Here is a 13,072-nt window from a genome sequence, read left to right on the forward strand (position 1 = left end):
CACGGACACCGCGCCGTGTGTGTGTGTACAGCACATAGAGAATGCTTTATCACAGAGCCGAGGACACATCGCACCGACGTACAGTTCTCCGGAAAAGGAAGAAAAAGAAAAAAAAAAAAGGTTTCCCCAAAGAAGGAACAATGAAAACCCCCAAACAACCAATGAGCAAAAGAAAAAAACAAGAAAAAAAGCGCTCACGACGTCGTCACGCCCCAAAAAAGAAGAGAGCCGTGACAACAGCCCGGGTTGCATCACATTGCGGCCCTCCCCCACCCCCAGCGGCGTACATTCGTGACACGCAGCAGCCCCACGGCTGTGTCCGGGTGCGATGGGGATCTCCTCCTGCCCCCCACGTTGGCTCCAATTTCGCCTCACAGACCCCTGGCACCGGGAGGAGGACGATGCCCGAATGAAGGTGCTGAGACCTGGGCTTCCCACATCCCCTGGGCCCACGCCAACTGCAGCCCGCGCGGTCCGCGCTGCGGGATGCTCAGTGCAGGTTGGTGCTTCCTGCAGAGGTCCCTGAAACGCAGGGCAGGAGCACAGCCCCCACTCAGCTCTCAGCGATGCTTACACCACCTGTAACAAGCAGCTTGGAAAGCCCTGCCTGGCCCACCCCAGGGCAGGTGGGGCTCAGCTGAGCTGGATTCGGGGCGTGCTGAAGCCTCATCAGCCCAGAGGAACATTAGTCTGTAGGTATTGCGCTACTCCCACCCCGCTCTCTGCTCCCGAGCCCCCCAGGGCTGGCACAAGGAGGGGTGGGGCTCAGGAGCTGTTTGTTCCCCAGGCTGTCACGGATGGATGCCACGAACTGTCAGGTAACGATGGAAAGGGGAGAGCCTTGGAAGGACTTTTGATAGATTATTTGGTAACTACATGGAAACACCTAAGGGCAGCAGCTTGCAGGACCCCAGCCTGGCTCTGAGAGCAGCACACCACGCAGCCCTCAGCATCTGCAGCAGTGGGGTGGAAGTTTGGGTCCCACACTTGTAGGGGGTCACACAGATCCTCATCCAGGCCATTGTGGCGCAGAGGGAAGAGCTTCCCACCAGCTCCTTCTGGGACCTCAATGAACCAGTCCTGAGTGCTGCTGCGAAGGCAGACAGAAGGGGACCAAGGATTCCCCCTCTGCGCTCCTCTACGACGAATCCTAAGGACAGCTGAAGATTGTAATGAGAACAAAAGCGACTTTGACCCTCTCTCCAGTGAGACCTGCAAAGCACACAAGACTTGGCTCCCTCTTGGCTAAAGGGTTTCACTTCTCCCCGTGAGAGAAGGAAGAAATTGCTGGAGTCCAAGAGGACGCAACGGTGTTCTGCCGACCGAAGGACGAGCCTAACCCAAGCACTGCCAAGGGACAGACTCCTGGAGAAAGCCTGCAGCCCACAAAGAGCAAACTATCCATGTCTCAGACATCCCAAGCAGCCGTTCCTGACAGCACCTGAGTCACCCTGTTTCTTGTCCCACAGAGTCCGTGCACACAGTGCTGCCCGTGGTCCTGCACCTCCACGCTCAGCGACCCCCAAAGCATCAGCGGTCACATAACACCCATGAGCACGTGAGGTCCCGAGCAGCTCCAGGGGGATGCGGTGTCCCTCCACGATGTGGTCCCTGCAGGTGCCCAGTCCTCATCTGTCCATGCCTGGTAGCAGCCATGGCAACCACGTGTGGGCTCCGAGCACGGAGGGATAGGTGATGGCAGCAGCCACGGTGACGTCTGGAGGAGGGCCGAGGTGAGCTGACAGGAACTGCTTGCTTCCCCCACTCGGTGTTACAGAGCTGGAGGAGTCACTAGTGATGCTGGATCCAAGTGACCGGCACGGCTACTGCTGTAACACAGGAGCAATTCTACTCGATGGCCTTTAATACACAGCATGTACATAGCACCTTTCATCCCGGGGTGTAAGTGCTTTAACAGAAGTGGGAACTGCACACCCACAGCACGAGGGAACGGAGGCACAGAGCGGTTCAGTGACTCGCCTTGGGGTCACTCAGCACAACTGCAGCCATCTGACCGGCCTTAAACATCCTCACTCCATCAGCAGCTCAGACCACGCTGCTGCCTCGAGCGAAGCCACTCCGGTCCCTGCCCTCCCCAGCAACGTGCTCCCACCAATTCTCCAGTGAGGTCTCAAGCTCCTTACAGATGCACAAATATATGACAATCAGAAAAAAAAAAAAACCAAAAAACAACCCAAACCCAACCAACCAAAAAGGAAAAAAAAAAAAAAGTGCAGTAAACTAAATGTTTAAAAAAGCACATCTGTGCTGTCTCTGTGTGCAAAGATAAAAGAAATAAATACATGATTTAAAAAATTAAAAAGGTTCACAGTATTACACATGGATAGGTAGCTACGGTAGTGCACGTTTGGAAAACACTGTGTTACTACCCACGATTCCTACACCCAGCTGGACATCCCCCACGGGAGCTGTGGGTGAGTGGGTGGGCTCTTTGCTGCCCACGTCTGGGAGGAGTACAAACAGATGGTTTTTAGTTTTGCTCCGTTCTGAAACGCAGTGCCCGGGATCCTGCAGTGCAGCAGTACTGGTGTCAGCAAGCTCTTCCCCATCCCACTGGAACGGCCGCATCAACGAAAAGGGAACACATCGACCTGCAGAGGGAATCGCTGCTCTCTGGGGCTTCTGTGTCTGCATAGAGATTACTGCAAAGGCAGAGAAACGACAGTCAACAGAGCGTCCGCCCCACGTTCGGTTTGGTCTGAGCCCACCAAATCCCCACAACCAGAAGGGGCGTGAGGAGGGAAGCCTGCTCGCTCTGCATCCCCCAGCACCGCCTGCAGGCCCCCGGCTTTCCCTGCACTCAACCCTCGTGGAGCTGAACGGGTTTTCTCCGCTGGCACAGCTCGCCTGCTGCCAGAGCTGCACCATTGAGGCTCTGCAGCCATGCAAGAGCCCCAGGCTGCACGGAGCTCAGCGCGCAGGGAGCCCGTGCTGACCGTGACGCAGCGGGCACCCGGACGTGTTTCTCGTGCACTTACTGTATCGCTCTCCTCATCGGAGACAGAGTGGAGCTGAGCGCTATAGTGGAGCGGGGAGTAAACCCAACTCCTCTCGTCTGTCGGCTGCCAGAGTGGCCAGAGACGGCGGGGAGAATGCAAGGAGAGCAGCAGCAGAGCAGGGAGCAAAGGAGAGAAGAGGAGAAAATAAAAGGAGAAAATAAAAGAGTAGGAAACAATACAGTCAGAACAGCTGTCCACCTGGAGGAGAGATCTGGGCTCTGCAGTTCCGACTCCATCCTGGTACCTACCTGTTCCCTGCCACCAGCAGCCGGCACTGCACCACCTCCCCCACTGCAGGGACAGATGTGAGTGCTCTGCGTGTGTGCCAGGGAATTCTCAGCTCCCTGCCACAGCATCACCCTGGAGAGACCAGGAGACATGGGGAGTGACTTACCAAGGGGCAGTGACGGAGCTCCTCATTCCTGCTACCCAACTCCCAGCTCCCAACCCCTTTTCCTGAGCCCCTGGGGTGCTACAAGCTGGCATCTCGGGTATCCAGGAGGGCTTTTACAGTGGAACCTGACCTGGTTTGCTGTGTCTTCCCCCTTCCCTGCAGGCCAAGTGAGGCAGCAGATGGCTGAGCTGGATCATGGTGGATGGTGGTCACAGAAAGGAACCAGCCAGTTATCACTGAGAGTCTCAGAGACAATGGGGTGATGGGAACAGGTACAACACAGGAGGAAAAATACAACTGGATCTTAGAAAAAATGAAGGGAAAGGTGTGCACTGAGGGAGCTGGTTATCACAGCTCTGGGACAAGCACGCCCCTGCCTGACTCAGCAGAGATGCTCAGCCAGGCTCAAGGGCTGCAGGTTCCTAGGGGGAAACTTCTACTGCAAAGTGGCTGTCCTGGTTCCAGAGGTGTCCCTGTGTCTGAGGGAGGAAAAATGCCCCCTTTGGCCCAGCCCAGGCTTACAGAGAGATAAATGGAATGGGAAGCCTGGAAGGAGCCTAAGGGGGAGGGCATCCCAGCTGGGGACCCCAGTGTCTACAGTATGCAAGGTACTACAAGGAGCTGGAGGAGCTTTGAAGAGCTTTGAAGCACTGGGCTCTGCGTGCTGGACCCCACCAATAATTGCAACTGCATGAGCACAGACCGCTGGGAGGAAGGAAGGAAAAAGAAAACCTCACCTGGAGCTTTTTGCAGGGCTCTGCTGGAGGCACAGCAATGCTCAGTGCAGTGCAAAACCTTCTGCACATCCTGTTTTTCACCCACCCCAACTGAACCACATGCTCCAGCCTCCTTCAGAGACCTCTGGACTCAGGCACGTGCAGGGAGCTGCAAACCCAGCAGGGAGATTAAAAAAAGGAGCATCCGGTGCTCAGCATTAACCCTGCTGGTGCTGAGGCTGCCTCTCTTCGTCCCAGCAGCCAAGCTCAGGAGTGTGCTCCTGCCCCTGCTTCCCCACACACCCTGCCTGATGCCTCCTCTGCCTCCAACCTGGCTCCAAGGCAAGTGCTACTCAGACCATCTGCACAAATGCTTGTGCTGAGGCTCTGGCAGTGCTCGCCCTCTGAGGAAGACAGGAGCTCTCCCAAGACCCAGCCAAGGGGAAAACCCAGAGCTGTGGATGTTGCTCCTCAACGCTGAGCTGCCTCCCTGCTTCTTTTGGAAGTGAAACTCCACTGCTCACCAAAAACCTGTGGAGCCCGTGGGTGATAACAGTGAGGGCTGGAGAGCAGAAACCATCTGTATCCCATCAGTAACTCTCAACTCCCTCAGATTTAGAAGCTGCTGTCAGAAAGAGGTCTGGCCACATGTCTAAAAAGTCAAAACTGATTTAATAGCAGTTTCAAAACATCTCGGTGGGCTCTCTGGAACCCAGTCTGGCTTCCTGGGCCAAGGGAGTTGCGCCTCACAATCACCTCAAGTGCCTCCACCTTTATGGATGTGCTGCCTGCAGGTTTGTCCAAGGGCTGTGCGATGCCATGCCAGAAGCTGTGCCCTCAACCTGCAGAAAAGCAGGGCTGTCTTCATGTCTGAGATCCTGTGAGGATGGATTCAGGCAGTTTTGATCTGCACCCCATTTCTACTGGGTTGGCTCCTAGTGGTCACACAGGACAGAACCACGGCATCCCTGGGCAATGGAGCTGCTGACCCCAGTGTTTCAAAGCTGCAGCTCTGCTCCACTATGTGCTAGCATGGTCACTTACAGTCCTGGAGGAAAGCGAGGTGGTTCGGAGTCTGCGCTGGCGGGGAGAGTAAATCCAGTACCTCCCATCTGTGAACTGGATGGCCCCAGGGTGAGGTGAGAAAGGAAACAGAAGGGAAAAACAAAAACAAAAAACAAACAAAAAGAAAAAACAACAGAAAGATGATGTGAAAGACAGGATGGAAGAGAAAGCAAAAAACCAAGGGGTTGGACAACTCCAGGCCTGAACGGATCAGCGGGCAGGAAAGCTGTGCATGGGAGGAACGGTGCCCGTGCCTGGCAAATCTCTGCACCTTTATTCCCCTGAGAGTGAGCAGGGGGATAAAGGGCTCTTCTTTTGGAAGCTGATTTCAAAAAGCAGACCATGGGACCCCGGGACTTGATAAACTGTCCTCTGCATGTAGCATCCTTCCACTGACCATTACTCCTGGAGGGTGCTTGCATGAACAGCTGGGGTCCAAGCCCTGCTGCACCCAGTGCAGCCTCACTTGAGCTCCTGCTCTGCTGGTTTAAAAAAAAAAAAAAAAAGACAAACAAAAAAGCCACCACTGCCAGTGGGAAACCCAGATCAGCTTTTCCCTTCATCCCAGCAGTGAGAAACACTCCACAGCACACAACACACACTTAATGCAAAACTCAAGGACTCAGATGGAGTATGAAACGCTGATGAGTCAGTCAGGCTCTCTGTGAGCACACAGCGCACACAAATGGTTTCTTCTGGATAGAGAAGAGCCCCGTGGAAGTTGGGGGGAGTCCACGTGCCCATGGCAGGGAGGAAGGGAGCTGCTCTTTGCTGGGAGACATTTGCCAGTGGAACAGGCAGTATCTGCAGGCAGCCTGCACACAGCTGCCATCCACGGGCAAAGAAAGAGCAGCCAGTGTTAGAGGGAGCTGTTTGCATTTGGAACAGCATGCACAAAAACCCAAACAGACAAGCTTGTAAAATTGATTCCTTCTGCAGCTCCCACAAGCCTCCAAATGACTCGGCAACGAGTGAGCAGCTCTGCAGCAGAACCACATGAGCAGAGGGAGAGCCAAATGCTGCCATTTTCAGGGTAGCCTGAAGGAGCTCACGGGGCACAGCTCATCTCCATCACCATGCAAGCTGGAGCAGAACACATCTTTTAATGAAAAGTTTCCAGTGTCAGGACATGGGGGAAAGCTGCTGTGGGTCAGACCCTCAGCTCCACTCTGGGAATCCACAGAGCAGAGAGACACTCCTAAAAACCCCTCTCCGTTCTGCAGAAGCTGCTCAGATGTTGCAGAAGCTGGCTGAGGAACACAGCCCCAGGCTCCACGGCACTCTGCTGCCAACAGCAACCACTTCACTTACTCCCTGTCTCAGTGCTAGACTTCCACTGCACCACCTAATGCATCTACCTGCAGGGAGAGGAAAAGCCAGAGATCACAAGAGCCCCAGGTCAGCCCCACCGCAACCACCTCCGCGCCACTGCTGTGTCTGTGCTCAGGGCCGTGGCTGGGGGGGCCTCAGCAGCACCCACATTCACCTTGGCTTGTCCCAGGAGTGAACACACTGGCCTAGATTAGCCCTTCAGCACCAGTCCTTTCAAATAGAGCAGCACACCTACGATGACATCCACAGCAGTGGCGTCACGTGCTTCAGCCCCACTAGGTGCTGTTCTGAGTTCTCCAAGGGTTACTCCTGTTCCCTGCGATCAAAACCTGCCCAGTGCTAAGATGTGAAGGTGCTCAGCACGGTGTAGGGCAGACGCTGCCCCACACGCTCCACTGCCTGAAACAGATTACAACCTCATCCACACATCCCTGCTCCATCCCTAAGGGGCCAGGCAGAGGGTATCTTACAAAGTATATGTCTGTGACTGGCACGTCATCTTCATCCGAGGCCTGGCTGGCTGGTTCGGAGGCCTGGCTGGCCGTCTCCACCTCTATTGTAGCTGTGGACATTACAATGGCACAGGCTGAAGGAGCCGCTTCTCTGGAAGGAGGAAGAAAGGACAGCACCTGGTCAGTGAGGGCAGAAAGAGGGAGCAAGCAAGACTGGGTGACTGATCACAGAGGAACTGCAGAGGATGATCTGCATTAACACCCAGAAAGATCAGCTCTGGGGAGGGACCCATCACCCCAGGGAAGCTGATGCCCTACAAAATCAGCACGAGCTGCCACAGACCGAAGGGCGGTGGGCAGGGCTCTGCCAAGTGCTCCCAAACACTTACTCCTTGTCGTCTTCTTCAGGAGCTACAATCTCAACATCACACTTAGGCTCCAGCTCTACACTGATCTGCTGAAGCTCCTCTTCAACTCGCACCTCCTCATGTGACCTGGAAACAGATGGAACATTGGAAGGCTCAGCCAGACCTCCCACGACTGAGGTTTTGGGTAACCAAAATTCCTAGGAGAAGGGTCAGTCCCATCAGATTTTGGTTTTCAGCACTGTGGAGTTGGGGGGAAAAAAAAGGAAAGGGATTAATCAGCCAGTGCTGCAGAAAGGATGGGCAATGTCAACCTGAAAGCAGGAGGAAAAAGGACAATTGGCCTCTGGGGAAAACACGTGCCCAGACCTATCCCAGTGTTATCCATCAACCTCACAAAAGCCAAAGCCTCCGACCTCTGCTACAGCTCTGGTGCACTGAGGTTCACTCCAGGGTTAACATCCTATTTATCTGCGAGTCAGGAGCTGTTTGTGACAGTCTTCAATTTAATACTTCTTGCTATTAAAGTAATTGCTTGTGTTAGCAGGGCTGGCTCTATAGTCCTCCTGGGAAGGAGGAGCTGGCGTTTGCCCAGCCAAGGGCACAGTCTCTGTGTCTGTAAGCAGTTCTGGGCAGCTCTGCTCTGTCCCTGGCTGGCTCTGCTCCATCCCAGAGCTGGAACCAGCAGGCAGCACCGCTCCCATCCAGCTGCTGGGACAGCACTGCTGGAGGGATGTACTTCCCAAACCCAAAGGGAATTCTCCAGTAGATCTGGGTAGTCAGAGGTCTGAACATTTCAAGCCTGAGCAGATTGGTGAAGGGTGTTTTCGTTCCAGTTCAGGAATGTAAATTCCCAGAGATGCTTCAGTAGTTTTGTTCTTGCATACACACATACACACGCACAGGTCCAAGTTCCCCTAGAAAGAATGCAGACACCAGCACCAGGAGCACAGAAATCAGGCAAAAATTTAAACAAAAAAGCAAAGAAGGTCACACTGATATGGGGTGGCTGCAGTTGTGGCAAATCTGTGACAGACATCCACCTCTGCCCAAGTCAGTAAGCTCCCTGGACTGCTACTTCTAGGACACAGCTCACCTGACCTATTTTCAGATGAGCAGTCACATCCTGCACAGAGGGAGCCTGGACTAATTCAGGTGAAGTCACTGCACTTTGCCAAGTGGGTCTTGACACAGGTGCTTGAGCTTAATTTCCATTAATCTCTGATTTTCAGCAGTTTCACACAGTGGATATGGCAGGAGGCGAGGAGCTTCACAGCTCCCTGCCGCTTCTTTGGGTGCTGCAAATCAACAGCAAGTTGCCTCTCACACCTTCCATTGATAGGAATGTACTGAGATTTATTAAGAAATGCCCTGGAAAAAGACTGTTCCAGTCTGTGTGGTCTGAAGCTCAATAAATCATTAAAGCTAGGAACAGGGGTGATGCCTGGGAGATGGTGGAAACTCTCATCTCCCTAAGTCCCTGTCTTCCCCTGAAGTACCAAACATTGGTTGAGGGAGAGAGGAGGGTGAGTTTCTGAGATGCATTTCAAAGCTCGTAACTACAACACTTACAAGATGTACCAAAAAGCTAGGGCAGAGCCAGCAGCAAGCCAGGTCCTCATTCAGGTCCTGCTGACACAGGCAACGGGGTTATTTTTACTGGTGCAAAAGTATGCAAGATAATTACATGATAAGAGCTTCTAAATCTGGACACACTTATGCAGTAGGCATTTGTGTCCCACCTTGCCCTTGGCTCTGAGACACCTATTGCCACAGGCAGGAAAAACAACTCCCAAGTTTCTGAGAACACTAAGCAGCATCCAGGCTGCTCTTCTGGGAGTCTGAGTGTGCTCACAGTGCCAGAGTCTCTCCCACATACATGTCCACTGCATTCACACTGATGCACAGGGTAGGAACTTTCCAGCTTTTATGGCTTGCTTATCCAGAGGAGGATGTGAAGGGCAATTCTGCTTAATTCCAGAGCTAGTTGAGTGGCTAAATTTGGACAAGTCATCCAAAATCAAGTTGTCCTCTTTCCCACCAAATAACAGATATTAAAGATTCCTTGCAAAGCACTGGGAGATCCGGTTGTAATGAAAATTCTGTGCAAGGGGCTTCATTCAACACAGGAACAACCCCATCATCCTGCAGAGAAGCATCCCAAAATCTTGGGGCTGCTGAGATGCACATTCAGCCCTCCAGGAAAAGAAGTGAGGTGGGACAAACGTGAGGTCCCTGTGAGCAGCACTTGAGAGGATGAGGCACATTTCTCACCTGCCATCCTGCCCTGAGGAGTGCGTGCGTCTCCTGCAGAAAGAAAACAGGAGAGCAGAGTTAGAGGAGAGATTTAAGACAGAAATCCTTCACTGCACCCAAACCTAACTCCCCACCCCATGAGGGAGATGTTCTACTTAACAGCTGACACTTCTCCCAGCAATAATTAATCCCATCAAAGCTGTGTCTGCTTGCTCCCAGGAGAGATTTAATTAAAATCGGTCATTAGCATTCCAGAGCACAGGGCAGCCTGCTGAGAGCTGCTGCACAGAGAGAAGCAGCAGCAGGAGCAGGGGATGGGTGCTGCCCTCACCTGTACCTAGGCTGCTCAGACGTCTCCGAAGGGGATCGCTCAGGAACAGAGAGAGATGTTGAAGAGAGTGTTGTGGCTATGGAGGCCGTGGTGGCTTCTTCAAAGGAAGGAGGCGTGCAGGGGAGCAGGTCTGGTCTGCCTGCTGGCCCAAAGCACGAGGCAGGAGAGATGGAGGGAGAAAGACAAGCAGGTCAAACATCAGCCCCTTATCTGCTGCAGCCCCGTGCGAGGCTGTTCCCCCATGTGAATGCACAAACAGGGAAGAAGTTGTGCCGAGTTCATGAAAACAACAGCTTATCTCAAAGCATCCTCTAGAGAGAGCCAGTAAGCACCATTTCCAGCACGACATACAGACACTACTGGAAATGCAATGCCAAGGAAGACATCTCACTGCTAACCAAAGCTGGATTAAAGGCTTGGCTTGACAGAGATAAATATCCAAGTGAATTAAGAGATGAATCGAGTGCTCGCTGCTTTGCACGAGTAGAAATCTAACACTTCCACACTCGAGAAGCCTGCCTTTCACCACTCGTCTCCAAATCCAGCCCAGATGAAAGTGATGCAAAGGCAAAGAACCAGATCCATTCATCTTTTTCCTCCCAATGGCAAGACCTTGCCCCTTATACCCATTCAAACACTGGAGACGTGCAGTTCTCAGTCCCATTTTTCTACGGGTGGAAAACCCAACCTTCTGATTGCATTTGGGCTATGACTGCTGGTGCCAGTTGGCAGAGACCGCGTTGCAGCAGTGACGCAAGCGATCATTTTTACTGCAGAACCATACAGTGCTGCAAGGAAGGGATTCAGCTGAGATGCAGAGGCGTTGCTTCCCCATCCACTAACTGCTAGCACCGTGACAGAACAATATACTCTTACCTTCCTCCCCCCAGTCCTGGTTAAGTTTAGCACCTGCAAAGCACTGCAAGATGGGGAACGAAGAACTACCCAACTAGAAAGGTGTGAGTTTGGTGCAGAGCGGGGAGCTCAACGAGGACAGGGGGGAGCACGGCTAGGAGAGGTGATCACACAGCTGTCAGGCACCAACCAGGCCATTACCTTCATCATCAAGGGTGGGATAGCTCCTGGCTGCACGGAGGTCGTACTGCGTTTCGTCCTTCTCAGAGGGGAGCTGGCTGGCTGAGAATGCAGCAGTGGGACCAGGCATCTTGACAGCCAGCAAGGCACTGCGCCCTTTCTTGGAGGGGGATGACTTCAGAGCTGGATGAGAAGAGTGAAAAATGAGAGGGAATTACCACCACCAGAGGTCACACCTAACAAACCTCTGACAACCCCAGGGCTCTGCAGCTTTGTACCACTGCTCAGAATCCTGCCTAGGAATACTCCGTGCAGACGCCAGCAGTGAGATGGGGGTAAGGCTGTGTCCCACACACAGACCACGTACTTACAGGAATTCTTTCGGAACACTGTGTTGGTCATGAATTTGAAGAATCTCTCTGCATAGAAGCTGGGTCTGTGTACTGACACCGTGTCCTGTAAGGGCAAGAAACTACTGTTTCATTTTAAAGAGTACTCCTCAAGGCAGAATTTCTAAAGCAGCCGATGCAATCTTTTCTATTCCAGCATTTAGCACTGATAGATCCTTAAAATGGAATGGCTTATCTGAAATGATCTGATTAATGCTATAAATAAGCCTGAAGCACTGCCTTTGATTTGATTGCATTTGATTACACTCCTGCTGTAATTTTATAATGGATTTTGGTGATTTTATTCCTTTATAGACTTCCCGTATTTTTCCAATATTGACCTGATTACACATGTGAAGTTTCTCCTGGCTTTGCTGGCTGACATTTAAAGCACACCTGGGTACAGCTGCATGTCTCCTGGACACCAAAATTCAGCAAAGGGTCCCCACGCTTTTCAAACATTTTGTACTTTTTGTTTGAAAAGGTAAAATGGAGCTGGAGATTCTGCTTCCGATGTCACTATGCTACTATGACTTAGCACCTCCACCTCTCCTCTGCATTACTTCTTTAAGGGTACACTGGATACGCAATGCTGACAAATAGTTCCTACATCTTGAGGTTGCTCTTTTCTAAACACATGCACCCTAGCTGCTGCTGGAGATGAGAGAGCAAGGAAACACTGCAAGGGATTTATTAGCAGACAGCTTAGTGGAGTGGAACCACAGTCAATCACCGAAGAGCCAAGGCAAGGTTCCTCAACACACACGAAAGCACACGCCTTGGGCACACAGCTCCTGGTAACACAGGGAGGAGGAAAGTGACAGATGGGAGCAGAGGAGGAGAGCTGGTAGCATGACAGCTAAGCATGTGAGGAGGTGGAGTGTGCAAGAAAACCTGATTGGGAATAAGTTGTATTACACCGCTGTGGAGGCATAAGAGGTAAGAGCTATTCCTTTCAACACCTTCAACAGTACCACTTTAGGGACTATTAATAGCGAGGTAATTGGCACCAAGTAGCACAAGCCAAGGCAGGCAACCTGCTGAGGGCACCTCCTGCACTCACCCCATCGTGGACAAGGGCCTTCCAGGTATGCTCCAGCTTCTTGATGAACCTAATTTCAGGGAAGAAGCAGAGAGAAGAAGAAAGATTCAGCTTCAGGCATGTCCTTGGTGTCAGAGCCACCTTCCACAACCCGCACAGGAGTGCTTGCTGAGCTGCTGATGCCTGCTCCATACAGAGCACAGCTTTGCTCCAGCCAAGAGGACAGCAGAGCACACCAACAGTCGGGTCAGGACTGCCTGAGAACCCTCCAGGGAAGGAGGAGCAGGGCTGCAGGATTGGCACCACATCACCACCCTTCCCTGGATATGTGCTGTCCACCCCTGGCACAGTGATGGGGAATTTCTTTATGAACAACACATTAAACCACAGCAAAACAGCTCGGTGTCACCAGCTGTTCTAAGGACAAGATGAAAATCCAGAGCTCGCAACACACATCAGACAGCTTCAGGCAGCCTGCCTACACACCATCAAACTCTTCTCAGAGGAAAATCTTCTTGCTTTCATTCAGTATTAAAATAGATGGAGCACACTTAGAGGATAGATGACTGCAGAGGCACCTACCTGTACGACTGAAGGATATCTATTATTCCTACGTGTAGCAGGAGACGCTCTCCTTTGCCATTCACTGCTGGGATTCCTCCCATCCTGCAGGTG

General features: G+C 52.4%; 1 protein-coding gene across 4 annotated transcripts in view; it reads right to left on the reverse strand.

Annotated features, from left to right (window-relative positions):
• Positions 1-1,846: 1,846 nt before the first annotated feature.
• PIP5K1C (phosphatidylinositol-4-phosphate 5-kinase type 1 gamma) overlaps positions 1,847-13,072 on the reverse strand; it is a 31,027-nt gene continuing 19,801 nt past the window's right edge. Inside the window, exons 9-19 of one of the 4 annotated variants that reach the window (XM_065747374.1) lie at positions 12,980-13,063; positions 12,419-12,467; positions 11,338-11,422; positions 10,988-11,149; positions 9,932-10,073; positions 9,619-9,651; positions 7,369-7,473; positions 6,998-7,130; positions 5,175-5,249; positions 3,000-3,083; positions 1,847-2,663 (exon numbers count right to left, since the gene is read on the reverse strand). In XM_065747374.1, coding sequence (XP_065603446.1) covers positions 2,661-2,663; positions 3,000-3,083; positions 5,175-5,249; positions 6,998-7,130; positions 7,369-7,473; positions 9,619-9,651; positions 9,932-10,073; positions 10,988-11,149; positions 11,338-11,422; positions 12,419-12,467; positions 12,980-13,063 — 955 coding nt within the window. In that variant the 3' untranslated portion in view covers positions 1,847-2,660. Of the gene's footprint in view, positions 2,664-2,999; positions 3,084-5,174; positions 5,250-5,596; positions 6,554-6,997; positions 7,131-7,368; positions 7,474-9,618; positions 9,652-9,931; positions 10,074-10,987; positions 11,150-11,337; positions 11,423-12,418; positions 12,468-12,979; positions 13,064-13,072 lie in introns of those variants that run through there. The other 3 variants (XM_065747377.1, XM_065747378.1, XM_065747376.1) reach the window with 3 other exon arrangements.

This window comes from Cyrtonyx montezumae, unplaced genomic scaffold, assembly GCF_038088225.1.
Source record: "Cyrtonyx montezumae isolate F1298 unplaced genomic scaffold, pur_monq_1.0 scaffold_44, whole genome shotgun sequence".
NCBI lineage: Eukaryota > Metazoa > Chordata > Aves > Galliformes > Odontophoridae > Cyrtonyx > Cyrtonyx montezumae.